General features: G+C 50.6%; 1 protein-coding gene and 1 long non-coding RNA gene across 3 annotated transcripts in view; one reads left to right on the top strand and one right to left on the bottom strand.

Moving 5' to 3' along the window:
* The window catches only part of GALNT17 (polypeptide N-acetylgalactosaminyltransferase 17), a 98,013-nt gene that overhangs the window by 10,347 nt on the left and 61,874 nt on the right, over positions 1 to 25,792 (top strand). For both annotated transcript variants that reach the window (XM_086859721.1, XM_023939045.2), the window contains exon 2: positions 18,847 to 19,030. In XM_086859721.1, the coding sequence (XP_086715847.1) occupies positions 18,847 to 19,030 (184 nt within the window). The remainder of the gene's footprint in view (positions 1 to 18,846; positions 19,031 to 25,792) is intronic.
* LOC111937632 (uncharacterized) lies at positions 1,438 to 5,909 on the bottom strand. The gene is made up of 2 exons (XR_015278484.1): positions 5,378 to 5,909; positions 1,438 to 5,280 (listed from the first exon to the last, which is right to left on the bottom strand). It is a non-coding gene; the product is annotated as an uncharacterized LOC111937632 (long non-coding RNA).

The raw sequence follows: 25,792 nt of genomic DNA, 5'->3' as shown, positions 1-25,792 counted from the left end.
TAATCTTCATTAGCTCGTGCAGTGTTTTGGGCAGGGTAATGGCCCGCTGTGGCTGTGCTTGTTCTCAGAGCATAAAGGTAAAGTGAGAAGGTTAATTTTAAAATAACAATTAGAATCTCTTTCTGGGTCTTTGCCTGTGTTACACTTCAAATTAAATCAGGAGGGCACTCACGTTTGCACCAAATTACTGCTAATTCTTCCAAAGCAGTTGCTTGATCACACTTTACAAACACCAAGCAGAGGAGGAGAATAAAAAAGTGAAAAGCCATTTAATGGATTTTAGAGCACGCTCATATTTCACTATTGGATTTTAAATTTTTGTTGACCTTTGTGTGTTTTTAGGATTTGCTGCCTTCAGAGAGGTGGGCTGGAACACTGAGTGCTTTAAATAGCTGGGAACATAAACCCCCTGCTCTGCTGGGTTGGATTTCAGTGTTTCCTCTTTCACTGACAAGACAATAACAGTAATTACCATTAGCCTGGTGTAAACCCCGCCGTGCCCTGCCCTAGGTGTATCCCAAACACCATAATGTGGGATTTCAGGCTGCTGGAAGCTGTCATCAGGAGGAGCTGGTGTCACCACTGAGGGCAGCAGGACCCAGCAGCAAAGGCTTGGGGCTCACCTCTGACTCTGATGCTTTGTGTGATGCTCCAGCAGTCACACAGAATAATATCAGAAGAAATAGGTAATTTAGGGATTTATGTTTCCTTCTGTGGTACTGAAGGGATGTCTCAAGGTCAGGAAGAGACGAGCTTTTAATGTGGGGAATGACATGGGAACAAAGATAACCTTGCAGACAAGTTTTGGTTGTTTGAAGGTATTTGGAGGCAGAGTGGGGCAGGAGAGGTGCTGGGTGTGCTTCCTCCTCCTCAGGGAATCCCAGAGAGTGGTTTGGGCTGGAAGGGACCACAGAGGGTTCCCGGTGTCCCCTCCCTGCCAGGAGTGAGAGGCTGGAGGTGGCTCCTGCCTCTGGCAGGGTCTGGCACGGGGGCTGTGGGCTCAGCTCACTCTGACTGGAGCTGTCTCTGCAGCAGGCACTGAACCAGCACTGGCTTTTCCATCTCTCCTCTGACAGAAATGAGGGGGGCTAGGCAGTAAAATGGGATTTTACACTTTTACCAGTCTTTTCCTTGTGAGTTACTCAACTTCCCAGTACTAATTAGTGCTGTGTTCCTTCCATGAATTTCCCTTCCTACTGATGCTGTCGGTTTGATCCGAGAGCAGCCCCAGACCTTGCAGAGAACAGGGAGGAATAAAACTTAGACATCACATCCCCACTGAGGGCCTTCAGCATCATTTGTGCAGCTGTTTGGAAACTCCTGGAATTCCCTTGAATGTCCAGCTCTGCATATCCAGGAACACCCAGCTCCAATTCCAGAAATTCCAAAGAAGTTGGATGTGGATATCCATATTCACTCCACAGCTACAGGGCTGGGTGGAGACTTCTCTGCTGTCATTTTATTCTGAGGCTGCCCAGACTTTTCCAGCAGGAGAAACTGCTTTACTTTGTTTATCATTTTTCCAGTTGGACTGAGATGCTCAGATGTTGTCAAAATCAGGTTTAACACCATCAAACTGCTCCATATTTTCTGGGAAAGATGGGATAGGGTGTCCAGGCAAGGAGCAGCAGTCCTGGGGGCACCTCTGCTTTGCTTCAGGAATATCTGAACATTGTGCAGCTACTTATTTAGTTACAAGGAGTGGGAAAAGGGCTCTCTGCAAAAGAAAATAAAGTGTATTTTCAACTCACTGCATTATATAAATGAAGTATAACTAAAAGGAGAGGTACTTCCAGAAGCCTTAGTGGCAGATGTAGTCCTGGGAAGTTCGTTCTGGTTTGGTGATTCCAGTGTGAGCCTCTCTCAGGAGATGAGTGGGAGCAGAGCAGGGCAGGTATTATTAGCTGTGCAAAGCAAAACAATACAATTGCTGTGCAAAAATTACAGGGTTTGTGCTGAAGCAGATATTTAACCTTTGTTTTTACAACTCCAGAAATGAAGCAGTTTCTTTCTTAATGTGGGTTTAATGCTGCCAGTGTGTGCTGACTGGCTTTGCACGTGGAATGGAGGAGATGCTGGGCTGTTAAAGTCTGCTTTAATGATCCCTTTTCCCATAACTCCTAATATTTGCCATTTACTAATTATGATGTTCCAAAGGAGCTTGCACTTGCAAGAGATGTTTTAAATGCTGCAGCTGTTTTAGTTTCAATCTAACTGCTGGTGACTTTGTTTTTTAATGAAGTATTGCATATTATTGGTGACTTTTGGAGAGCTCACCTCAGATTATCTTTTCTGTGTCAGTGGGAGCAGAAATGGGTGAGGAGCAGGAGCAGAAATGGGTGAGGAGCAGAAATGGGTGAGGAGCAGGAGCAGAAATGGGTGAGGAGCAGAAATGGGTGAGGAGCAGAAATGGATGAGGAGCAGAAATGGGTGAGGAGCAGGAGCAGAAATGGGTGAGGAGCAGGAGCAGTGCTGGAGAGCACAGAAACCTTCTGTGAGCTTTGTTTTGTGTTGTAAACTCCTGTGAGTCAGCGAGGGTGTGCCCAGGGATGGCTGCTGTGTGATTTGGGATGTACTGCTCTGTTTGTTTTTTAAATCCTCAGGGTTTTCTGGCACTTTTATAATAGGGGAAATGTCTGTTTGAGAGGTCAGAGCCTGGGCAGCAGCAGCAGCTTCCCAAGGAGGCTGTGGGAGTGAAAAGATCAGCGTGGTTTGTTGGTTCATGGCCCATTTTGCTGCTCCAAGGGATGGTGGGATGGGACAGGTGAGCTCATGTAGGGCCCTGCAGATGTTGTGAGGACACTCACCTTTGTGTGGGGTTTCAGGGCAAGGTTTGGGGGTCACAGGGGTGGGGAGCTGCTGGAAAACCCAGCCAGGGTGAGCCCATCACAGCCTCACTGTGTGAGTGACTTCCCTGCTCAGCAGAGCTGGGAATGCCAGGCAAGGGGTAAAAACACCCCACAGGTGAAGTGTGAGTTAGGCTGGGGCCGTGCTTGAAGGAAAAATGAAATGAGCAACTCAGAACTCTTGGGATGCTCTGCAAGCAAGGCTATCCTGTTAGCTCAGCTGTCTGGCCCCTTTGCCTCCTATTTTACCTTTTATTTTGTGGTGGTTTTTTCCTTAATCCCATTTCTCCATCACCTTCACCAGAGGCAACTCCAGCTGTGACTTGACAGCTGCTACTGTCCTCTCCAGCATGTGCTGCCAAAATCCCAGTGGATTCTGGGGCTTTAGGCACAGTGCTGTCTATTTTCTGTACTTCTGCCTACTATGAAATCATGCATATTAATATCAATCATGCTCTTTCCAAATTCAGAAGCCTCCAGGCCTATTGCAGTCATGGGGTGCTTTTTTAATTTAGTTTTTGGCAGGTGTGCCCAGGCAGTGTCAGGGCTTATGAGCTTGGCCCAGGGCAGAGCTTTGGGGCTGGGTGGACTCAGGTCTTGAACTAAAACCTTAAACTCTTGAGGAAGTTTGAGTGTGAGTGAAAAGCTGGACTACACTCTGTCCACGTGGTGTCCTGTGAAGAGATTGGGTGACTTGGCAGAAGGGGCAGTGGTGCCAGGGCTGGGATGTGCTGCAGGACCTGCTGCTGGCTGTGATCCTGCTGTGGGTACCTCGAACTGAGCTCATTTCCTGCTGCTTTTAGCTCCAGGCTCCCTCTCTGCAGTCTAGAGGGCAAAATGCTGCTGCTCTCGGAGGCAGAACCTGACCTGCAGCCCCCCCTTCCCTGCTCCAGAAGGATTAAAACAGCAAGAGAGATTTTCCCCTTCCTTGCCTGCCCCTTCCTTGGCATTTCCCACACCTCCATGCTGAGCCTTGGCTTAAAGCCTTAAGAGCTGAAACTCAAGAAGTTGGGGAGGGGGAAAAAGCTGATCCAGGAGTCTTCTGCCTGGATCAGTGGAGCAAAAGAACAGGCTGAAGCTGCACAATTGGGAGTCAGGAGAAGTTTGCTCATGTGCTGTGTCAGGAGCTTGTACAGGCGATTATCTTCAGAGGTGCATGAGGCAAAAGCTTTTCCAGTCTAAGGAACTTCCTTTTCACTTGAGTTTTAAAATGCTGATTTTTAGTTTATTTTTTAAAACAAAATTGCTGATAGGGGCATTCAAGTGATAATGCAATTTTTTGTGGTTCATTTTCTCTGACTCGTTTTTTAGGTGTTACTACATAAAACTTTTCCAGTGTTTGCCTCCCGTGAGCACCGGGATTCCTTTTGCTGCCTTTGGTTGCATCCCCTGCACTCTGCATCCTGCCAGGCCCCAGAGCTTCCCCAGGGGAGCTGAGCAGGGTGGAGCAGAGCTCCAGGTGTCCCTTGTCACCTGCCCAGTGAGCAGGGCTGGAACTGAGAGCAGCAGGAACATGGACACAGCTCGGGAATTTCATTCCTTCAATGCTGCCTGTCCTGTGGAGCCAGGCTGGCAGAGCTGGGGGGGCTCACCTGGACAGGAGAAGCTCCAGGGACACCTCAGAGCCCCTTGCCAGGGCCTGAAGAGGCTCCAGGAGAGCTGGAGAGGGGCTGGGGACAAGGGATGGAGGGACAGGACACAGGGAATGGCTCCCAGTGCCAGAGGGCAGCGCTGGATGGGATCTTGGGCAGGAATTGTTCCCTGGCAGAGTGGGCAGGGGCTGGGATGAATTCCCAGAGCAGCTGGGGCTGTCCCTGGATCCCTGGCAGTGCCCAAGGCCAGGCTGAACACTGGGGCTGGAGCACCTGGGACAGTGGGAGGTGTCCCTGCCATGGCAGGGGTGGGATGGGATGAGCTTTGAGGTCCCTCCCAACCCAAACCATTCCAGGATTGGTGAAATCACTGGTGGGGTTTAGGACCCTGCAGCCCACCCTGTACATTTTTCTGAGGAAGGAGCTCTGCTTGCATCACTGCAGGTGTAAGCTCTGCTCTTTGCAACTTTCAGCAGGGTCAGGATCAGGCTTTGCTCCTGAGCTTTGTTAATTGCTAGTACAAATTGCAATGCTCTGTGCTAGGTTAACGTGATAAAAAGGCAGGGCCTGATTTTCAGGCTGGAATTGATGTAAGCTGGGCTTCTCTCATGCGAGTCCCTTGAGCTGTTTCAGTCTAATTCAAGGGATTTTTTTTTTTCCCCCTTGTTAGGTCACAGAGAGACTTTGTATTCCATTTGCATTGTGTTACCTGCCAGGGACATGGGCTCGTAGCTGTGGGCCACACTCAGAAGTACCTGGAGGGCAGAAACCTTCCAGCTGTCCTTCCTTTCTGTGCCTCAGCTTGGTGTTTCTGACAACCACACACACTTCCATATTTATACCTGTGACAGAAATAAATCCAATTGGTCTGAAATCACCCTTTGCTCTGACAATGCTCTGCACTTCCCGCACATTAAGGAGATAAGGAGAGGAGCAAACCTGCTTTGAAGATGAGCTGATTTCCGTAGTAGGCAGAGTGACCTACTTAACTGGAGAGGGGGAGCTGGGAGGGGGCTCTTGATTTATTTATGTCATCTCCAAGTGTGTGTGTCAGCTCCCCTGGCTGAGCCCTCACCTGGAGCTGAGCGTTTGTCCTGCAGGGATCTCCTGCACTGTGACTCTGGGGAGGTGACACCGTTCACACCTGGCTTTTGGGGATGTCACCTTGCCTTCACCTGCTGGGAAATCTTTAATGTCCCAGTGAAGTGAGGGGGGGCAGGAGGTTTGGGATGTTCAGAGCGCAGGAACAGCCCTGTGGGGAATTGCAGAGGGCTCTGGGGGTGCCCCAGGCTGGAGCAGCAGGTGTGTGTGAGGTGTGTCTGCTCCTGGCTCTGCACACCCCTGCTCCGGCAGCCAGGTGACACACGGAGCTCTGTGTGCCATCACAGCCAGGTGACACACGGAGCTGTGTGTGCCATCACAGCCAGGTGACACACGGAGCTGTGTGTGCCATCACAGCCAGGTGACACACAGAGCTGTGTGTGCCATCACAGCCAGGTGACACACAGAGGTGTGTGTGTCATCACAGCCAGGTGACACACGGAGCTGTGTGTGCCATCACAGCCAGGTGACACACGGAGCTGTGTGTGTGCCATCACAGCCAGGTGACACACAGAGCTGTGTGTGCCATCACAGCCAGGTGACACACAGAGCTGTGTGTGCCATCACAGCCAGGTGACACGGAGCTGTGTGTGCCATCAGAGCCAGGTGACACACGGAGCTGTGTGTGCCATTGCAGCCAGGTGACACACAGAGCTGTGTGTGCCATCACAGCCAGGTGACACACAGAGCTGTGTGTGCCATCACAGCCAGGTGACACACAGAGGTGTGTGTGCCATCACAGCCAGGTGACACACGGAGCTGTGTGTGCCATCAGAGCCAGGTGACACACGGAGCTGTGTGTGTGCCATCACAGCCAGGTGACACACGGAGCTGTGTGTGCCATCACAGCCTGGTGACACACGGAGCTGTGTGTGCCATTGCAGCCAGGTGACACACGGAGCTGTGTGTGCCATCACAGCCAGGTGACACACGGAGCTGTGTGTGCCATCACAGCCTGGTGACACACGGAGCTGTGTGTGTGCCATCACAGCCAGGTGACACACAGAGCTGTGTGTGCCATCACAGCCAGGTGACACACAGAGCTGTGTGTGCCATCACAGCCAGGTGACACACGGAGCTGTGTGTGCCATCACAGCCAGGTGACACACAGAGCTGTGTGTGCCATCACAGCCAGGTGACACACGGAGCTGTGTGTGCCATCACAGCCAGGTGACACACGGAGCTGTGTGTGCCATCACAGCCAGGTGACACACGGAGCTGTGTGTGCCATCACAGCCAGGTGACACACGGAGCTGTGTGTGCCATCACAGCCAGGTGACACACGGAGCTGTGTGTGCCATCACAGCCAGGTGACACACGGAGCTCTGTGTGCCATCACAGCCAGGTGACAGACAGAGCTGTGTGTGCCATCCGGGGGGGCTTTGTGGCCTGTTCTCTAAAATGGGCTGTGATAACCTGTGTGTGACTGTAACACAGGCTGTGATAACCTGTGTCTGACTGTAACACAGACTGATAACCTGTGTCTGACTGTAACAGGGGCTGTGATAACCTGTGTGTGACTGTAACAGGCTGTGATAACCTGTGTCTGACTGTAACAGGCTGTGATAACCTGTGTCTGACTGTAACATGGGCTCTCTCAGTGATAACCTGTGTCTGACTGTAACATGGGCTCTGATAACCTGTCTGACTGTAACAGGCTGTGATTATCTGTGTCTGACTGTAACACAGACTCTGATAACCTGTCTGACTGTAACACAGACTCTGATAACCTGTGTGTGACTGTAACATGTGTCCAGGCTGCTGGCTGGAGCTGCTGGCTGGCACAGTCAGGTCTGAGCTCATCGTGCTCATGCAGAGATGAAGATTTGTTCATTCAGGCACAGAAGGCACTCAGAAGTTTTCTTTGCCCACCCTGCACAGATATTTAGTGGGAAGTGTCTGGTTGTCTTTGCCTGGAAACACCTGCCCTGTGGCTGTCACTGGAGCCACATGCTGAGTTAAAGCCATCAGGAATTCGGCAGGATCTGGGAACGAAGTTCAAAATTAAGCACTGACAAGGAGGTGAAAAAAGCCTGTTCACAGGCACCTCGGGGCATCAGCGCTCCTCTAACAACTTTGTTCTGTGCAATTACTGTCCCCTGTTGCTTTTTAATAACATTTCTGTTTGTCTGAGTCAAGACTCAGCTCCTCTAAACTTCCATCCTTCACTAGGAACAGCAAATCTGTGAAGTCTGGAAGAAACCTGTGGCCTGCTTTAAGTAACATTTATAAAAAATAAGTTTATTGACTCAATGGAGAGAGGAAACATCTTGGAACCTCCTTGTTTAAAAAAAAAATCTCCTTCTTTAAAAACCCCAGTATTTTATAATAGTAAAGGATGTAGCCAGCTCTGTACAGAAGCAAACAGGGAAAGGCAGGATATTGCAGGATATTGCACCAAATCTCACTCAGGGGCTGTAAAATCAGCCTTTTTAGATTTCCAAATGTCATTAGTACCTGTTGCCCAAGTATGCCTTGGTAATTGCTGAGGTTTTTGTTGTCTACATGTGGCATTTCTGGGATCTTTCTGTACCAAGGCTGTGATTAGTAGCTTCCCTTTGGCAAGAGGTCCCTGCATCCCTCCCACTGCTTTCCCTTTATGGCTTAATTCCCTGTGCTTTGCCACACTTTGATTTTATTTCATGCCCTGCAGCACAAGGGCTCCAAATCGGTTCTGTCTGTTAAGCAAACATCTCTTTCTGGGATTGATGTTTTAATTTAATAAAGCACTTCCTAACGGGGGTCAGCTGTGGATTTGTGATGAGTTTGTTGGGTGCCCTTTGGAAGGACAGAGGTGCTGGTGGCTCTGCAGGGTGGTGTGGCACAGAGGGGTTCACACAGTGTGAGCTCCCTGTGCTGCATCAGCTGCCTCAGCCCCCGGGTTTGCCCTTCCATGGAATCCCAGGAATGCTCCAGGACCGAAGGAGAGCTGGATCAGTTTGGATCCAGCTGCAGACAGTGTCAGCTGTGGAAAGGTGTTTATAACAAAGTACACGAGCTGTTTCTGGCAGCTAAGGGATGCTGGGGGCTTCACCTGCTGAGGTTTTACACCTTGCTGAGGCCCTGGGGCTCAGTGCAGTCACTGCTGGGGTGGGTGAGGCATCGAGCTGAGCTTGCCCCTTGTCTCTGCTGCTCCCCAGGAGCTCCAGTGGATTCCCAGCACAGGGCTCACCCAGCCTGGCACTCCTGGTCACAGCAGGCACTGTTCCCCTTTACATCTTCACTCTTCACATCATCCTCCTTTTCCTTCCTAGATCTCTTACTCTCACTTTCTATGTTTTTAATTTATATTTATTTATTTATATTTCTCCCCATTATTCTGCTGCCTGTTGGAGTTGTGCTTCAGCTCCATACTCCAGCACAGGGCCAGGGGTTCCTGTCCTGCAGAGCTTCACTGTCTGCAGGGATGGCAGAGCTCAAGTGAAAAGCAGCTCAGTCCTGCCTGCAGGACACTTAAACCAAACCTGAGCCTGAAAATGTGTCATAAGTCTTTAGATTGGTTTAACTGCTGCTGGTTTAACTGCCCAGGTTATGGAAAGGGGTCTGGAAGCTTCATGATGCAACAACTGACCCTCCCCAGGCATCTTTCCTTCTCTGGAAGCACTGACAGATTCCAGTGGGAATTGGGCTGCACTTAGGGCTGGAGCTGTGCACTAAATAACTTGCTGAGAGCTGGGGGAAAGCTCCTGTTGTAACCAGGATCCTCTGACTGCGAGGAGTTGGTGTTTTCCTGGGTTTGCCTTGTGTTTCTCTATTAAGGACATGTGATTATCCTGTAGTGAGAGGCATTGCTGTGCTGAGAAATCTCTGCTGAGGATCTCCAACCTGAGCCATTATCATGAGAAGAATGGATTTCTCCCCTTCTGTGTATTAGGGATGTGTTGTGACTTTGTGGAATCGCTGCAGGAGTAAATGATGTATGAAATGAGAAATCTCTGCTCTGTGTGTGCAGGCACAGCCAGGGCTCCAAAACCTTCAGCTCAGAGGCAGCCAAAACAAAATCCCTGAAGTGCCCAACATGAGTCTCCTGGTAAAACACCTTCCACCTTTTTGTCACCTGCACACACCTGGGCTGATGTTCAGGTCATGCCCCCCCAGATCCTTTCCCACTGGGCATTTTCCAGCCCCTCTGCCCGAACCTGGGGTGTTCCTGGGGTGTTCCTGGGGTGTTCTGGAGTGTTCTAGAGTGTTCCTGGAGTGTTCTAGAGTGTTCCTGGGGTGTTCCTGGAGTGTTCTGGAGTGTTCTGGAGTGTTCTAGAGTGTTCCTGGGGTGTTCTAGAGTGTTCCTGGAGTGTTCTGGAGTGTTCCTGGGGTGTTCTGGAGTGTTCTAGAGTGTTCCTGGAGTGTTCTGGAGTGTTCTAGAGTGTTCCTGGGGTGTTCCTGGGGTGTTCCTGGAGTGTTCTGGAGTGTTCCTGGAGTGTTCCTGGGGTGTTCCTGGGGTGTTCTGAGGTGTTCCTGGAGTGTTCCTGGGGTGTTCCTGGGGTGTTCTGGGGTGTTCCTGGGGTGTTCCTGGGGTGTTCCTGGAGTGTTCTGGGGTGTTCCTGGGGTGTTCCTGGGGTGTTCCTGGGGTGTTCCTGGAGTGTTCTGGGGTGTTCCTGGGGTGTTCCTGGGGTGTTCCTGGGGTGTTCCTGGAGTGTTCCTGGGGTGTTCCTGGGGTGTTCCTGTGACCCCAGTGCAGGACCCAGCACTGACACACTTATATTTATAAAAATGGTTATGCTGGGTCTTTGGTTGAGACTTTCTGTCACAGTCTAAAGGTTTTAGATGTGTTCTTTATAGAAAAATTAATGATCTGCTTTAAAAATCCAGCCACAGAACTTAACTGTGGTAATCCAGCAGTGCTCACAGAGAAATGCAGTAATGTTGTGGTTGAAGCCACCGTGGCTGGGAGCCTGCAGAGATGGCTGGGACTGTGTGGGTTCGAAGCGAGGAGGGGACGTGGCTCTGCTGATTCAATAATTCAATAATTCAATAATTCAAGAATGATTCAATAAACTCATTTTGTGACACTGTGAACATCTCCATCAGGGCAAGCTGATGGTGCTGGAGGCTGGCAGGCTCTGACTAATGCACAGGAGGGTTGTGTGGTCACTGCCCAGGCCTCCCAAGGAAATGGATGTCTTTCATAAGTGTAGCTCACAGAGGGTCGCTTTTTGTGCATGTGCAGGCTTGATTCACCTCATAAACCCAGCTGTGATGGGCTGTGATTGTAAATCCTGGAGATCAATGCATTTCCTTCACATTGAGATGGATGGTGAATGGATGCAGTGCTGCACAAAGGGGATGGTTAATGAGCGTGGTTCAGCAGGGAGTTCCAGGTGTGGTGCTGAGAGGAGCCAGCAATCCCACGGGAGAGGCTCAGTCCTGATCCATCACCCTCTGCCACCAGCTGAACTGTGTCCTTCCCTGGGTGATGGCCTCACATCTTTATCCCGAGGAGGATGGCAGGGTTTTCCACCACAGAAGCTGATGAACACTCGTTTCTATGTTGGATCTCAACATTTTGGCTCCTGCTGGCCACACCAGTGCTCTTTTCAATGCTCCAGCCATGGGCATCATCCAGGTCCAGCTCCTGGCCCTGCACAGACACCCCAAGAGTCCCACACTGTGCCTAGAGTGCTGTCCAAACGCTTACTGAGCTCTAGAGCACTTGTGATTTAAGTTAAATATGATTTAACTTGTATTGAAATTGGTGGAAATTGGAGTCTAAATACCCTTAAACACCTGGCTGCAGGTGCTTGCCTGGAAATTCCCACTCCAAATGTGAATAGTATGTAATATGCCTAAATCAGAGCTCTATTTTGGCTCGAGGATGGGAAACCTTTAAATGTTTTTCTTTATTGGTGTTGGAAACATGGAGAAAGGGTCAGTAAGAGAGAGCCCCTCAGCCCAGCTGGCTCTGGCTGTGTTTTATATGCAGCCAGGCTCTTTGCACCCAGCTCCAGTCAACGTAACAAACTCATTTGTGCTGCCTCAGTGGGAAGGAAAATCTGTTGCTTCGAGGAGTTGAGCATCTGCAGGTTGTGTGGCACATGTGAGCATCATGCACAGGATGGAGATGAGCATGATGCACGGGATGGAGATGAGCATGATGCACAGGATGGAGATGAGCATGATGCACAGGATGGAGATGAGCATGATGCACGGGATGGAGATGAGCATGATGCACAGGATGGAGATGAGCATGATGCACAGGATGGAGATGAGCATGGTGCACAGGATGGAGATGAGCATCATGCACAGGATGGAGATGAGCATGGTGCACAGGATGGAGATGAGCATGGTGCACAGGATGGAGATGAGCATGGTGCACAGGATGGAGATGAGCATGGGGCACAGGATGGAGATGAGCATGATGCACAGGATGGAGATGAGCATGGTGCACAGGATGGAGATGAGCATGATGCACAGGATGGAGATGAGCATGATGCACAGGATGGAGATGAGCATGGGGCACAGGATGGAGATGAGCATGATGCACAGGATGGAGATGAGCATGGTGCACAGGATGGAGATGAGCATGGTGCACAGGATGGAGATGAGCATGGTGCACAGGATGGAGATGAGCATGGTGCACAGGATGGAGATGAGCATGGGGCACAGGATGGAGATGAGCATGATGCACAGGATGGAGATGAGCATGGTGCACAGGATGGAGATGAGCATGATGCACAGGATGGAGATGAGCATGATGCACAGGATGGAGATGAGCATCATGCACAGGCATGAGATGGAGCAGAGATGAGGGGAGAGCTCCCAGGATGACAAAGGTGCTGCTGGGGCTGTGCTGGGAGCGTGGGACAGGCTGGGATGTGCTCCAGCGATGACATGGGAGATAGCTGGGCTGTGCCACGCTGCTGGATCCGCTCCAGCAAACATCCCTGGGGCTGCTCCTTCCCCAGGCTCCCGGCATTCTTCACCTTTCTTATCTCAGTCACGTCCTGCTGCCTGGGAAAGGCACTGCTCTAATGTTACTGGGCTTTTATTTAGTGCTTGTGATAGGATTGTCCTGGCTGGATCTGTTGGATGAGTGGATTTTTAAGAGAGTTGCACACGTGTATTGAGATGTTGGAAAATGAGCAGGACTTGCAGGGGAAAAAGGAGACTCAGAGGTGGCCTTATCACTCTCTGCAACCTCCTGAAAGGTGGCTGGGGTCGGTCTCTGCTCCCAGGGAACCACTGACAGTGTCAAGCTGTGCCAGGGGAAATACAGGCTGGGCATTGGGAAAAGGATTTTACAGAAAGGGTGACAAAGCCCTGGAATGGCCTGCCCGGGGAGGTGGTGCAGTCACCATCCCTGGATGTGTTAAAAAAGCCTGGATGTGGCACTCGGTGCCACCATGGCTCAGCTGAGCTGCCAGGGCTGGGCTGGACTCGGTGATTTTGGGGATCTCTCCCAACCCAGGGGTTGTGTGATTGCTGTTCCTCCTTGCTCTGGTGGCACAGAGTGCATCCATGCATTGTTCCAGCCCTGGGGCTTGGCAGAGCAGGTGGGCTGGCAGAGGGGAGTGCAGCAGGGAGGTTCAGGCTGCCCTGATGGAGCTGCTCCCCGTGCCTTGGGCCATGAGCTCTTTGGTAGCTGCTGCCAACACATGGATTTGGTTTAAATTTCACAGAATAGGGAACCATGTGAATGAAAACATGATGTGCTCATTTTAGGCAGGGCAGCAGTGGCCAAGGATCAAACCTGAGAAGAAAAGTTACTGATTTTTTTTTATTTTTTTTTCCTGGCCATTAATTGTGATTCCCTGAAAACTTTCACCCAAAACACTTTTTTTTTTTTTTCTGTTACTAACAGCAGGAAATAGGAGTTAGTACTTGATTACTAAGTCTGGGATATAGACTTATCCTTAAGATAGGATTAGACCTCGTGTAATGATTTTCAGCTGTTTATTATTTCATTTGACTAATGCATGGCCTAACCCAGAATTCAAAGCCAGGCTGAAGAAATGCCAGAAATACACACAGCAGGATTTTGGTGGTGGTGTTTCTTTTAACATAAAGAGCAAGATACTTTCTGCAGACAATTCCAGGCATGGAACATATGGGGAACTGTGGGCTAAGGGCCACAATGGCCCTGTGTTTGTCTCAGGGTCCATATGGGAAGCATTTCTCCTGCAGCTCTGTGGACAGACATTCCTGTGCAGAACGAGCACTGAGGGGCTCACACACAGCCCAGAGTTGGGGATTTCATTGCCTACAGAGGTAAGGGGCTGATGGAGATGCTGGGGCATTAATAATTAATAATTAATAAAAGCAGGCATTGAGGTGGAGAATGAGAGGGGCTTTCATTTCCAGCACAGTCAGCTCACAGCAGCAGTGGTGCTGCCCCTCAGCTGCTCCTGGGGTGTCCTGCTGGTGACCCCAGAGTGATCCCAGCTGGAAAAGGCTCCAGGATGGAGCTTTGGCTGATCCCCAGCAGTTGGAGGCAGCAGCTCCTGCCCTCCTGAGTGTCCCAGGAGCAGCAGATGGGATCTGCTGCCGGAGGAGGAGCAGCTCCTCTCCCCAGCCTCAGGAGGGGAGGGATGTTCATTTTATAACACGCTGGCGAGTGTTTAAAAATAAGCCAGCAGAGCAGCAGCCAGCGTTGGCTGCAGATCAGAGTTTTGACATTGCAGAAGATAAAAACAGATTTGGTAAAATTCTCTTCAGTGCCTGCAGTCTCAGGCAGGCAATAATCCCAGCTCAGACACAGGGGAGACCCTGGGCAGGAGCACACAGAGCCCTCAGGGCAGCTTCACCTCCCTCCTCAGGGTGATAAAGTCGTGCTGATTTACACAGTCTTGTCCCAGAGTCTTGAAGTCACCTTAAATATATTCATTTACTGCTGTTGCCATTGGTTATTTGTACCTAGGTGGTGTTTAGGAAAGCCAGTCATGTATCAAGATCTCATTGAGTACAAATGAACAATAAAATAACACGGTGTTTCACAGGCCTTACAGTTAATGGCTTAACTAATTATGCTAATTAATCTGTGCAAAATCGGGGAATTTGCCCTGGGACCTTTTGAAAAATGAGTAAACATATATTGTCCTTTTTTCTGTCAGATATTCTCATCCTGAGGTGTTTATCTCTGCTCTGGGTTACGGAAGAGCAGCCGTGCTGGGACATCAGAGCACAGCCAAAAATGTCCATTTAGCCTTAATTTATGCAGATTATTTTCCAGTGTCCCCTCCCCTCCCAGGGCTCTCCTCGGGCTGGCAGGGTCTCTGCCTGTGCTGCAAACAGGGTGGGGGTTTTGGGGGGTTTGGGGTGTAGCACGTGGGCTGCTTCACAAGCCTTGGTCTGAAAATAATTGATCTTTGAGGCTGCTCTAGTTGAAATGAACAGCACATCCCTTCCAAGCATGTATTGAAAATATGACAAATTATTTGGCCTAGAGGATGTGATAGTATCCTTCTAAATGTATCCTCCTGTGGATCTGACCTTTAGAAAGGATGTTTTGTTGTTGTTGTTTTTTTTTTAGCAAGATAATTTCTAGTACCACAAACTGCTAGCATCAGTTTGGAGCTGGGCCTTGAGCAGCACAAATACATTTATTATTTTTGTGCTGTGTTTTTCCGTGTTCTATTTGTGGTGTCCTTCCCCCTGCAGTACAGGCAGGAGGAGGAGGAGGTGTGTGTTGGGATGGAGATGAAGGCTGTGCTGCTGGCTGCTGAACACGGGGCAGCTCCTCCAGACCCAGCTTTGGCCACCTTTGTGAGCCCTCTTGGCTTTCTGCTCCCCAAGGGAAGCTGCAGTGGCAAATGTCACTGTCCTGGCACTGGTGGCACTCCCCAGGATGAGTGGGGATCTGTTCCACAGGGCGGAGGGAGGTCCTTGGGGACAGCACACACCTGGCTCTGCGTGATCCACCTCCAAGGCTTCTTCTCACTGAACACCTTGCTCTCAAAAAATGGCTCCAGACGCTCCTCTGTGGTTAAAAACAGGAACTTGTGAAGGGCTGGAGTGGCTGGAGAGGCCCTCTGGATTTACCTGCTCCTTCCAGATCAGCCACAGAGCTGGGGCTTGGCTGTGGTCAGAGTTCAGGTGTCACCTGTCACTGCCTGGGGTCACTCCAGAGGGAAGGGATTCTGGAGGAACCCCCCTGCCATGGCAGGCTCTCTAATTTCCCTTCCCTAATTTCCTAAGAAATCAGGTTCTGTCTGTAAACACTAATCCTCAGCTAAGTCACCTTGGATAAGTGATTTTCTGTGTTTGACATCTAGATAAGAGCGAGGTGTGTTTTCTCCTGAGCTCTCTGGGAACCCAAGCACAATGGGACCGAGACCCTATTGTACAGTGCACCCTGTTGTAGCAAGGGTTGTACAAAAGGATCAAGGCCAGTCCCACCCTGGGTAGCTGAAACTCCCAGTCCTGGATTCAGTGTGCACTCTCAGGAGCGCTTTGGGCGTTAATGATGTTTTTAAAGCACTGGGTGCCTGCCATCAGAGGCTCTCTATGGAAACACAAGTTAAACAGGCTCAGACCTGGGGTGTCTGAGGAGCTGTTCCCACTGCTGAGCACTGAGCCCATCCACAGATGTGTGTGGATGCTGCAGGGTGAGCTCCAGCCTCACTCCTTCAGCCAAAGCAGCTCAGCTCCTGCTCTCCTTGGGCACTCGAGTGGTTTCAGCGAGCTGGGGTTGGCAGCAGAGTCCTTGAATGCTCACAGAGCTCTTCCTCCCCCAGCCTGAGTCACACTGGGACAATCCCAGGGTTTTGTCCTGCTGTGCTCCTTCCAGCAGCACATCACTGCACACAGCACCCCTGTGCTGCTCAGGGGAGTGCAGACTGTGCAGGAATAGAGGCATTGCAGTGGAGAAGATTCCTCTCTAATGAGCAAATGAGCTCCTTTATTTCTGGCTTTGGCTGTGTCACCCCTACGGGCCATTGGCAGAGCACAAGCAGATGGAAGGAGTTTGAAGAGCACAAACAGATGGAAGGAGTGAGTTTGCAGAGCACAAACACCCTCTGGGGTGCCCTGTGTGTCTGACAGGAGCGAGAGCACACCCCAAAAGCAGCAGAGATGGCCTTGGGCACCCAGTGAGGACAGTGTCTGAGCACAGAAGTTAAATGTGCCAAGCAAATCCCTGCCAAAAGGACTTTCTTGACCTTAAAAAGTGATTAGTGAGTTCCCAGCTCAGTAAATGCAGTTAGTTGGGATGAGGCTTGTACATACTTGCTGAGGATGTGTTTGCAAACCCAGATTTCTCTCTCTGAAGCCATGTTCAGACCATAATGACATCCTGGGTTTGGGAAAGGCAATTTTGGGCAGTGTCTCTCCTGTGAGGGGGTGCCCAGCTGTGCAGCCTCCCCCATCCCACAGAACTCAGCCCCAGACCTGAGCAGCCACTTTTGTACTGATGATGTCTGCACTTACACTGCTATTTCTTCATTTCTTGTCTTGCCAAATGGCAGCGATTTTCCCCTTTCCAACAGGCCAATCTATAGATCTATACAGAGGAAATGTTTTCAGCAGGAAAACAGGAGTGTGCATTAGAGGAAAGCACAAACACTAACAGCTTGCTATAGAGACACGAGCTGGAAATAACAGATTCCTCGCAAAAATAAAAATGCTAAATATTATTTATAACCTTTGAATGGGGTTCCAAAACTGTTGGCTTGTGTTTTTGTGGGTTCTGTTCTATTCCTGTTTCCATACTTGTTCCTGTGGTTCTGCTGCTGGGAGTTGACAGGATGAGCTGAGCTTCTGCAGGTGCCACCTTTCCCATCCCTCCTGAGTGGTGGCCTGGCTCCTGCTCAGCCTGGGGGTCCTGACAGCTGATTTATTGTTATTAAATAAAGTCCAACCAAGCCCAGCGTGGTCAGAGGGGCTCTGATGGAGCAGGGAAGGATGTTGCATGCTTCCTTGTTGGAAGGAATAATAATAATAATAATAATAATAATAATAATAATAATAATAATAATAATAGTAATAATAATAATTCTTCAGGCTGTACTTCCAGCTGTGATTTACATTCCTAGCTGATTTTTTCAATGCTACTTTTTGAGGAACAAAGTATTTAAATCTGTGGGGAGGCAGGGGTGTTTTGTCCAGGACAATGGAAGTCAGTGGCAGCTTTGAGAGCTGGACCAGCCTCAAGGTTATTGTCCCTTGAGAAGCTTCAGAGGTGACAAAATCTGTCCTGTTCTCAGTCAGGGCTCTGCCATGGAAACAATGGGAATGTGCCCTGATGTCTTTCATTATCAAAAACACAGAAAAGCAAACTGAAATCCATCATTGTTATTTTATTTTTGTCTCGGAAAAAAACAGAGTGAATCTCTGCTAATGAAAAATATTAACATTCCAGGTGTCTTGTCTAATAAATAATAACATGAACGTGGACTTGGCTTCCCACAGCCACCTCCAAATCATCCATGGAGCTCTTTATGTGCAGCTCATTTTGAACTTTGCCTATTTCCTTCAGCTATGCAATATAAATAAATAACTCCCCCTGATAAGGGTCTGGGAAGGCTGTACTTTAAAAGATAAGAAAGCTTTGAGGGGAAATTGTTTTTAAATCCCTGCCATTTGTATGCTGTTCACTGTTCACACTGAGCTAAAATTCATTCAGCTGGCACTTAACCAGCCCTGTTTTATTCCTGCTCTGTGTTCAACCTATCCTTCTCCTGGGGACATCTAACCTTCCATGTAATTACCTCTCTGAGAGTGGGAAGGAGCCTGAATAACCTCCCCACCATCTAAATATCTACACAGACCCTGGGACAGGTTATCAGCTCACAGCAGGGGCAGGGCTGCCAGGGGCAGTGTGCCTGAGCCAGGAGGAATTGCAGGGTTTGAGTCATTTTTATTCCAGCATTGGGCCAAGGGAGGAGGACATGGAATGTTTGCAGGAAACCAACTCAAAGCAGCCAGGAACACAAAACACCCAGGATTTTTAGAGCAGCTTTTTTTTTTTCTTTGGGAGTTGGAAATAACAGACATGGGTTTCACCTGGGATGGGTTTCACCTTGAATGAGGTTTTACCTGGGCTGGCTTTCACCTGGGCTGGCTTTCACCTGGGATGGGTTTTACCAGGGATGGGTTTTACCTGGGATGAGGTTTTACCTGGGCTGGGTTTTATCTGGAATGAGGTTCTACCTGGGATGAGGTTTTACCTGGGATGAGGTTTTACCTGGGATGAGGTTTTACCTGGGCTGGTTTTTACCTGGGCTGGCTTTCACCTGGGCTGGCTTTCACCTGGGCTGGCTTTCACCTGGGCTGGCTTTCACCTGGGCTGGCTTTCACCTGGGCTGGCTTTTACCTGGGATGGGTTTCACCTGGGCTGGGTTTCACCTGGGCTGGTGTTTTTGTTTTCCCCCCAGGTTTGTCCAAGTCCCTTGGTCTCATTGAGGGCTATGGTGGCCGTGGCAAGGGTGGCCTCCCAGCCACCCTGTCCCCCGAGGAGGAAGAGAAAGCCAAGGGACCCCACGAGAAGTATGGCTACAACTCCTACCTCAGTGAGAAGATTTCCTTGGATCGCTCCATCCCGGATTATCGCCCCACCAAGTACGTGCCGGGTGCTCCAGGAGGGAATGTTTGTGTTCAAGTGGCAGCCCAGAGCCAGGAGTGCTGCTGGCTTTCCCACCCAGCTTTGGTGCTCTTGGCTCTTTCCTCGTTGCTCCCAGGGCCCTGCTCAGGGGTGAGAGGCTGGTGTGCTTGGGCTGGAATGAGCTGGTGCCATCACAGGATCAGCGAGGCTGGAAAAGCCCCCAGGGGTTATTGAGTCCAACCCCAGCACTGCCCTGTGTCCCCAAGTGCCACATCCTCAGAGCTGTGAAACTCTGCAGGGGTGGGGATGCACTGCCCTGGGCAGCTGTGCCAGGGCCTGGCCACCCTTTTTTGTCAGGAAACAATTCCTGAAACCCAACCTAAACCTCTCCTGGCACAACTTGAGGCTGTTTCCCCTTGTCCTGTCAGTCGATGCCTGGGAGAAGAAACTGATCCCCACCTGGCCCCACCCTGGTTCCAGGTATTGGAGAGAGTGAGAGAGCTCATGAAGATGATTTATCAGGGGAAAAAAGTGAATTTCTTCCCAGTCTGTCTCTGTTTTCCTAAAGCAGTTCATGATTTTGGGTGGAAGTGATGCCATCAGGAGCTCAGCTCTGCTTTCACTGAGCTTTTGGTGTTTAATGTGCTGTAAAATGTGCAGAGATTCTCCCTCCCTCCCTCCTTGTCAGCTCCTTCCAGTCCCTGCAGGACCTCCAGGGCCCTTGGGCTGTCCTCGGGCTCCTCCCAGCACAGGGATCCTCCAGGGACACTCTGGGTTCTCCCACTGGAGATCTGGCCCTTTAAAGTGAGTTTCTACAGTGGCAATATCCTTCCTCTCCTTTTGGGATTGAGCTTTTAAGGTGCTGGTGATGTTTACCTGCCAAGCAGCACAGGAGAACAGGCTTTAAAGGAGGTGACACATCATTTTGTTGAGAGGATGAGGAGAGACACGCTGCCAGTTTATCTTTGTGAAGGTTAATTTTAGACGTGGCTGCCAGAGTGTTCCTCAAAATAGGAAAGTGTCAGTTTGTCCAGGCCTGGAGTGAAATCCCTGATTAAAAACAACGAGCTGAGGAAGGTTTAGATTGTGAAAGATCCATGTCCAATGCCTGTGACGTTGGGGCAGTGACAAAGCTGCTGCCTGGCATCTGTAAAGCCCTGAAAACCATCAGCCAGGGGTGCAGCTCTGTGTCCCAGGTGCCCCAGACTGTCCAGGCTGGGGGAGCAGGGACAGATCCTGTCCCCTCTGTCCCAGGGACATCTCCTGTCCCCTCTGTCCCAGGGACAGCTCCTGTCCCCTCTGTCCCAGGGACATCTCCTGTCCCCTCTGTCCCAGGGACATCTCCTGTCCCCTCTGTCCCAGGGACAGCTCCTGTTCCCTCTGTCCCAGGGACATCTGTCCCCTCTGTCCCAGGGACAGCTCCTGTCCCCTCTGTCCCAGGGACAGCTCCAGCTCCTGTCCCCCCTGTCCCAGGGACAGCTCCAGCTCCTGTCCCCTCTGTCCCAGGGACAGCTCCAGCTCCTGTCCCTTCTGTCCCAGGGACAGCTCCTGTCCCCTCTGTCCCAGGGACAGCTCCAGCTCCTGTCCCCTCTGTCCCAGGGACAGCTCCAGCTCCTGTCCCCCCTGTCCCAGGGACAGCTCCAGCTCCTGTCCCCCCTGTCCCAGGGACAGCTCCAGCTCCTGTCCCCCCTGTCCCAGGGACAGCTCCAGCTCCTGTCCCCCCTGTCCCAGGGACAGCTCCAGCTCCTGTCCCCTCTGTCCCAGGGACAGCTCCAGCTCCTGTCCCCTCTGTCCCAGGGACAGCTCCAGCTCCTGTTCCTTCACCTCTGGGTGCTGCCCCAATTCCAAGCAGCCCCTCGGAGCCCCCAGGGCTGCCCACCACTGGCAGCAGAAATCCCTGGCTGAGTTTCCAGAGCAGTGAATGCCCTTCCTGCGTGTTGCTGTTGCAGGTTCAGGCAGGCTGAGCTGCAGGTACAGGTGCAGAGACACCTCTGCCTCTGTGATATGCAAATCCCAGCACAAAGCCGGATCCTTGGAGCGAGACCTTCCCCAGCACCTACCTGGGGCTGAGCTGCTCATTTCCATTTCTCATCCACAGCTCTGACTTCCAGCAGAGCCAGCATTACTTGGCGAGAATTAATTTGAGAAATAATGTTTCTTTTCAGATTTTGGGGGGAGAAAAGGATTAATTCTGACATTTTCAGGCTTGTGTTGTATTTTTCCTCAGTTCCACTCTCCATCATTCCATGGGAGACTGGGGGAGAGGACAGGGCACTGCAGTACATTAAAAATGCTTCAGTTTGGAGCTGGGCTGAGGCTTGGGAGAGGATTTGTGGGTGCTGAGTGCAGCTGCACAGCTTAGTGTGCAATTCTATCTATATGAGAACTTCAGGAGTGTGTTTTGTTTATTGGTTTTCTTTTTGTTTTGGGGATCAATTGTCCTGATATTGTAGGAGAGCAGTTGGTCTGGTGTGTAATAGGCTGCAGTTTGCTGGAGAATTTGGAAAGTTTCACCTCTTCCTACCTTTGGCTTCAAGGTTCCCTTGCTATTTACTGCATAAAGTTTTATGGCTGATTTTATGGAGGGTTGAACACAAACCATTTGAGTCAAGTATCCTGGTCTCTGATTAAAATAGATTCAAGTCAAGGGAAATTAGCCTAAATGGCTTTGAAATTGCAGCATTAGGAGGGGAAAAACTGTTGAAAACCCTCCAGCTGATAAGCATTACAAAGCATGTAGTAGTTTTAAATGTAATAGTGAAGCCTGTGTGCTTCAGCTAAAGGCTGCAGAGCGTCTGGAATGCCAATGGGCTGGGGCTGGTCCTGCCACAGCCTGGCACTCCACAGCCCTGCCATTTTCTCCCTGTTTTTCAGGAAAAACTTTCCCTGTTTGGTGTGGTCGAGTATCACTGTCCTGAGTGCTGAGCCGTGCTGCACCTGAGCTCTGAGCCCTTCTCCTGCTCCTCTTTTGTGCCTGTGGCCAAAGGCAGCTGCAGCAAGGAGGGTTTAGGGGGAGCTTGGCACGTTTTGTGTATATTTGTGAGTCTCCAGGCTCCCTGCCTGGTGGTCAGCATCACTGAGGGTTCAGGGACTCGGATAGCCCTGCTCTGAGTGATTTCAGGTGCTGGTGGTGAGGAGGAGCCAGCCCAGCTCACAGCTCAGGGCCTCCCAGTCCTCCAGAGGCAGAGAAAGGAGGGAGTTTCCCTGGGAAAATGGTCCCAGAGGTGTGAGGATGATGCTCAGGAGGCGAGGTCTTTCTCTGCACACGGAGCTGTGGCACAATACCTTGCTTGCCCTGATTTGGGGAATTGTGGCTTCCCTTTCTGGTGGTTTGGATTATCATCTTTGCTTTGCTTGAGCAATTTCCTTCCCCTTTTCTCCTCTCCCCATCACTTATCCCTTCCTCCTTCTTCCCCTTCCTCCTTCTTCCCCTTCCTCCTTCTTCCCCTTTCTCCTTCCCCTTCTCTTCCCTTCTCCCTTTCTCTTTCCCCTCCCCACTTCCTTTTTTTTCCCCTTTCCTTTTTTTTTCTTCCCTTTCCCTCATCCTCTTTTCCCTTTCCCTTTCCTGTTCCATTTCCCCTCTCTTTTCCCTTTCCCTGTTCTTGCTGGGGCTGCTCAGCTGTGCTGGGAGCTGGAATCTCTCCTCCTGCAGGGAGAGGGGTTTGCCCTGGGCTGGTTCCCAGCGGTTCCCAGTGGTTCCCAGTGGTTCCCAGTGGTTCCCATGGTCTGGGATGAGTCGTGTGGAGCTGATCCCAGGCAGGAGCTGTGCCTGTCACACCTGGACCTTACAATGCTCCTGATCCCGACCTCAGCTGGGCAGGAAAGGCTCTGCTGGGTGTGCACCAGATTTCCCAGTGACCTGAGCCACAGATTCCAGCTGGGATGGCTGGGAAAGCTCTTCCTTGGGCTAAATAAGGCAGGACTGCTGCTTTTATTCCAGAACTTGCTGCCAAGCAGTGCCATAATGAGAAGGGCACTGGGAACACGTTTCTGTCATGCTTGATTGGGTTTTTTGGCTTTAGATTAAATTCCTGCATGTTCTGGAGAACAATCTCTGCTTCCAGATTGGAAGTACCCAAGGTGCTGCCTGCAGGACTTGAACACAAATCTCCACAAAAAATAGCTGGAGAGATTTTCTTCAATTTCCTGCAAAAGGCTCTGAAGGACAAGGCTGCTGAGTGAGTTTTATTGTTTATCCATTCTCAGCACTCTCAGCCTGCCTGGGGAGGACGGGGGGTTTGGGAGATGTGTTGATTTCTGTATTGAAAGTGAAGCACATTTACATGGGATCCCTGCAAACATTCCATGCTTGGATACAACATTTCACGCACCTGTTTTATCCTGTGATACAGGATTTGATGGGAACCTCTCCTGTGTAGAGCCAGAAAATAAAATTGCTTTGTTAGATCAGCCTGCCTGTCCATCTTATCCAGCATCTAATCTCTGATAGTGGAATTACCAGATGCTTCAGGTGGAAGAAATCATATTAAGGGAAACTATGAAATAATCTGCCCATCTGGTACATTCTGCCTCCCCCCATTCCCTCCTTTCAATCCTATCCAATATAAACGTGGAGTTCTCATTATCTCTTTAAAAGTCTGTTGCTCTCTGGAATCCTGCTAAGCTCTGATTCAGTGGTATTTTATGGCATTATAGGATTAAGGGGTAGATTTAAGAGAAATAATACCCAGGGTTGTTAGGACTATTGGATCACTGGGTGCAGATGACACATTCCTGCTGCTGCAGAGCTCAGGAGGAGCCTCCAGGTATCAAAGGGAAGAGCAAGGATGGTGTAAGAGATAAGCAACTCCCAGTTTGATTTTTCACATGTCTTGAGGGTGACACAGCCCCTTCTCCTGCCTGCCCTGGGGTCCCGTGCACGGGTCAGGAAATGCATGGAAAGGCACTTTGGACAAGGGATTTAGTGATGGGATGAAGGGGAATGGATTAAAAACACCGGAGGGCAGGGCTAGGTGGAATATTGGGAAGGAGTTGGTGCCTGTGAGGATGAGGAGATGCAGGAGCAGGGTACCCAGGGAGGCTGGCCCTGGATCCCTGGCAGTGCCCCAGGCTGGGCTGGATGGGTTTGGAGCACCTGGGACAGGGGAAGGTGTCCCTGCCATGGCTGGGGTGGGGCTGGAAGGGCTTTAACAGCCCAAACCATTCTGGGATCCTCTGGTGGAAAAGGTTTGGAGGTGTTGGGAGCCCGATTTGCTGCTGTGTTCTCGCAGCACCTGGTCTGTGTTTGCCGTGGGACCCTGGGTGGGTGCCCTGGGCAGAGCCTCCCCATCACCTGCAGCTGAAGAGGGAACAGTTGCACATCCCTGGCGTGGTGTAGCTGTTCCCTGGGGTGTCTGGGGCTGAGTCAGAGCGGCACACTGCGGGGTGGAGTGCCTGAATCACACCATTATTTCCGGAGCTGCTGCCATGGGAGCCTGGCAGCAATTGGGCTTCTCAAACCATCTGCCTTTGGCTGCTTTGTTACCAGGGACCTCGTGCAGCAGCAAGCTGAGAGCCTTCCTTTGGGATAGAGTGCAGAAGATGGAGAGCTTTGGCTTCTGAGCAGACTTTGAGTTGTTGTTTGACAAATTAACTTAAAGAAACTCAGTCAAGTTGTGATTAACTTTCATTTCAGGTGGTTTGTGTGTGGGCTGTCAGTGTGTACCTGCTCATGGTGGGCTGGAGGGAGGCCCTGTTCATCTTGGGGTCTCTCCCCATCCCTGGAGAGCCCCCTGCCCTCTGTCACGGGGCTGCCTTGGGGCCTCAGCCTCCCCCAGACTCGTGGGGTGTTGTAGGGCCCAGGAATTCCATTCTGGCTTTTGAACCCAAACATATTCACATATGTTTCATACAGAGATCACAGAATGATAGAATTGATATTTGGAAAGTGATGAATGTGAGTGACTGAGACGTGTCAGGACTGCCCAGGAGGATGCTCCTGGAGGCTGTGGTTGTGTCTCCTGCCCCTGGGATCACTTCCCTTCCCTTGTGCTGGATCCCAAATGTTCCTGCTGAGCCCTTCGTGCCAGGGGCTCAGCCTGTGCTTTCCCTCTGATGGGAAACTTTCACGGGCCATTGTACTTATTTTCCTGTGAAAATACAGAAATCTCCTCCCCTTTGGGAGCAGCTGAGCTCCCTGGCTGTGCAGTGTCTCTGTCTCAGGTGTCTCTGGTACCCAGGCACTGACATCAGGAGTTTTCTCACCACCTGCCCAGGCCACTGCTCCATGCATCTCATCTCATTTCCTCCCCAAACCTGGGGCTGCAGCACCTCCTTTAATGAAACAAAATGCCCTTTTTCCTTTCCCTGTGCCCACAGGAGCGTGCTGGCTGTGCTGGAGGTGTCAGAGCCGTGCAGATATTTCAGAGATGGCTCAGGGATCTGGGGCATTCCAGTTTGTGCTGCTGTGCCAGTCTCTCCTGTCCTGCCCTGGGCTGGTCAGCCAGCCTTGCTGAAGTGGGTCTGAGGAGAAGGACAGTGTTTAAGAGGACAAAACAAACTACTCGAATTATAAGAGTGCTATTTGCTGGGAAATAGAGTTTCATGCCTGTTTATTTGTTGTGATTGCTGCTTATTGCAAACAAAGGAGGTCAGAGGAGCTCCTTCTCTCTTGCATGCACAATGTGCTACTACAATCCATTATTTTACCTTCTACAAAGAGTGCTTTGATGGCTTTCAGTCCTACATCCAAACAGCAGCCAGGAAAAGAGAGGCAAGATGTAGGGCTTTTTCTTCATCTAATAACTGAAGGGAAAAAAACAGAGAGGAATCAAGACAGT

Source organism: Cyanistes caeruleus, chromosome 21, assembly GCF_971803275.1.
Source record: "Cyanistes caeruleus chromosome 21, bCyaCae1.hap1.1, whole genome shotgun sequence".
Lineage (NCBI taxonomy): Eukaryota > Metazoa > Chordata > Aves > Passeriformes > Paridae > Cyanistes > Cyanistes caeruleus.
Note: the sequence above shows the minus strand (reverse complement) of the source record. Positions and strands in the feature narration are given on the sequence as shown.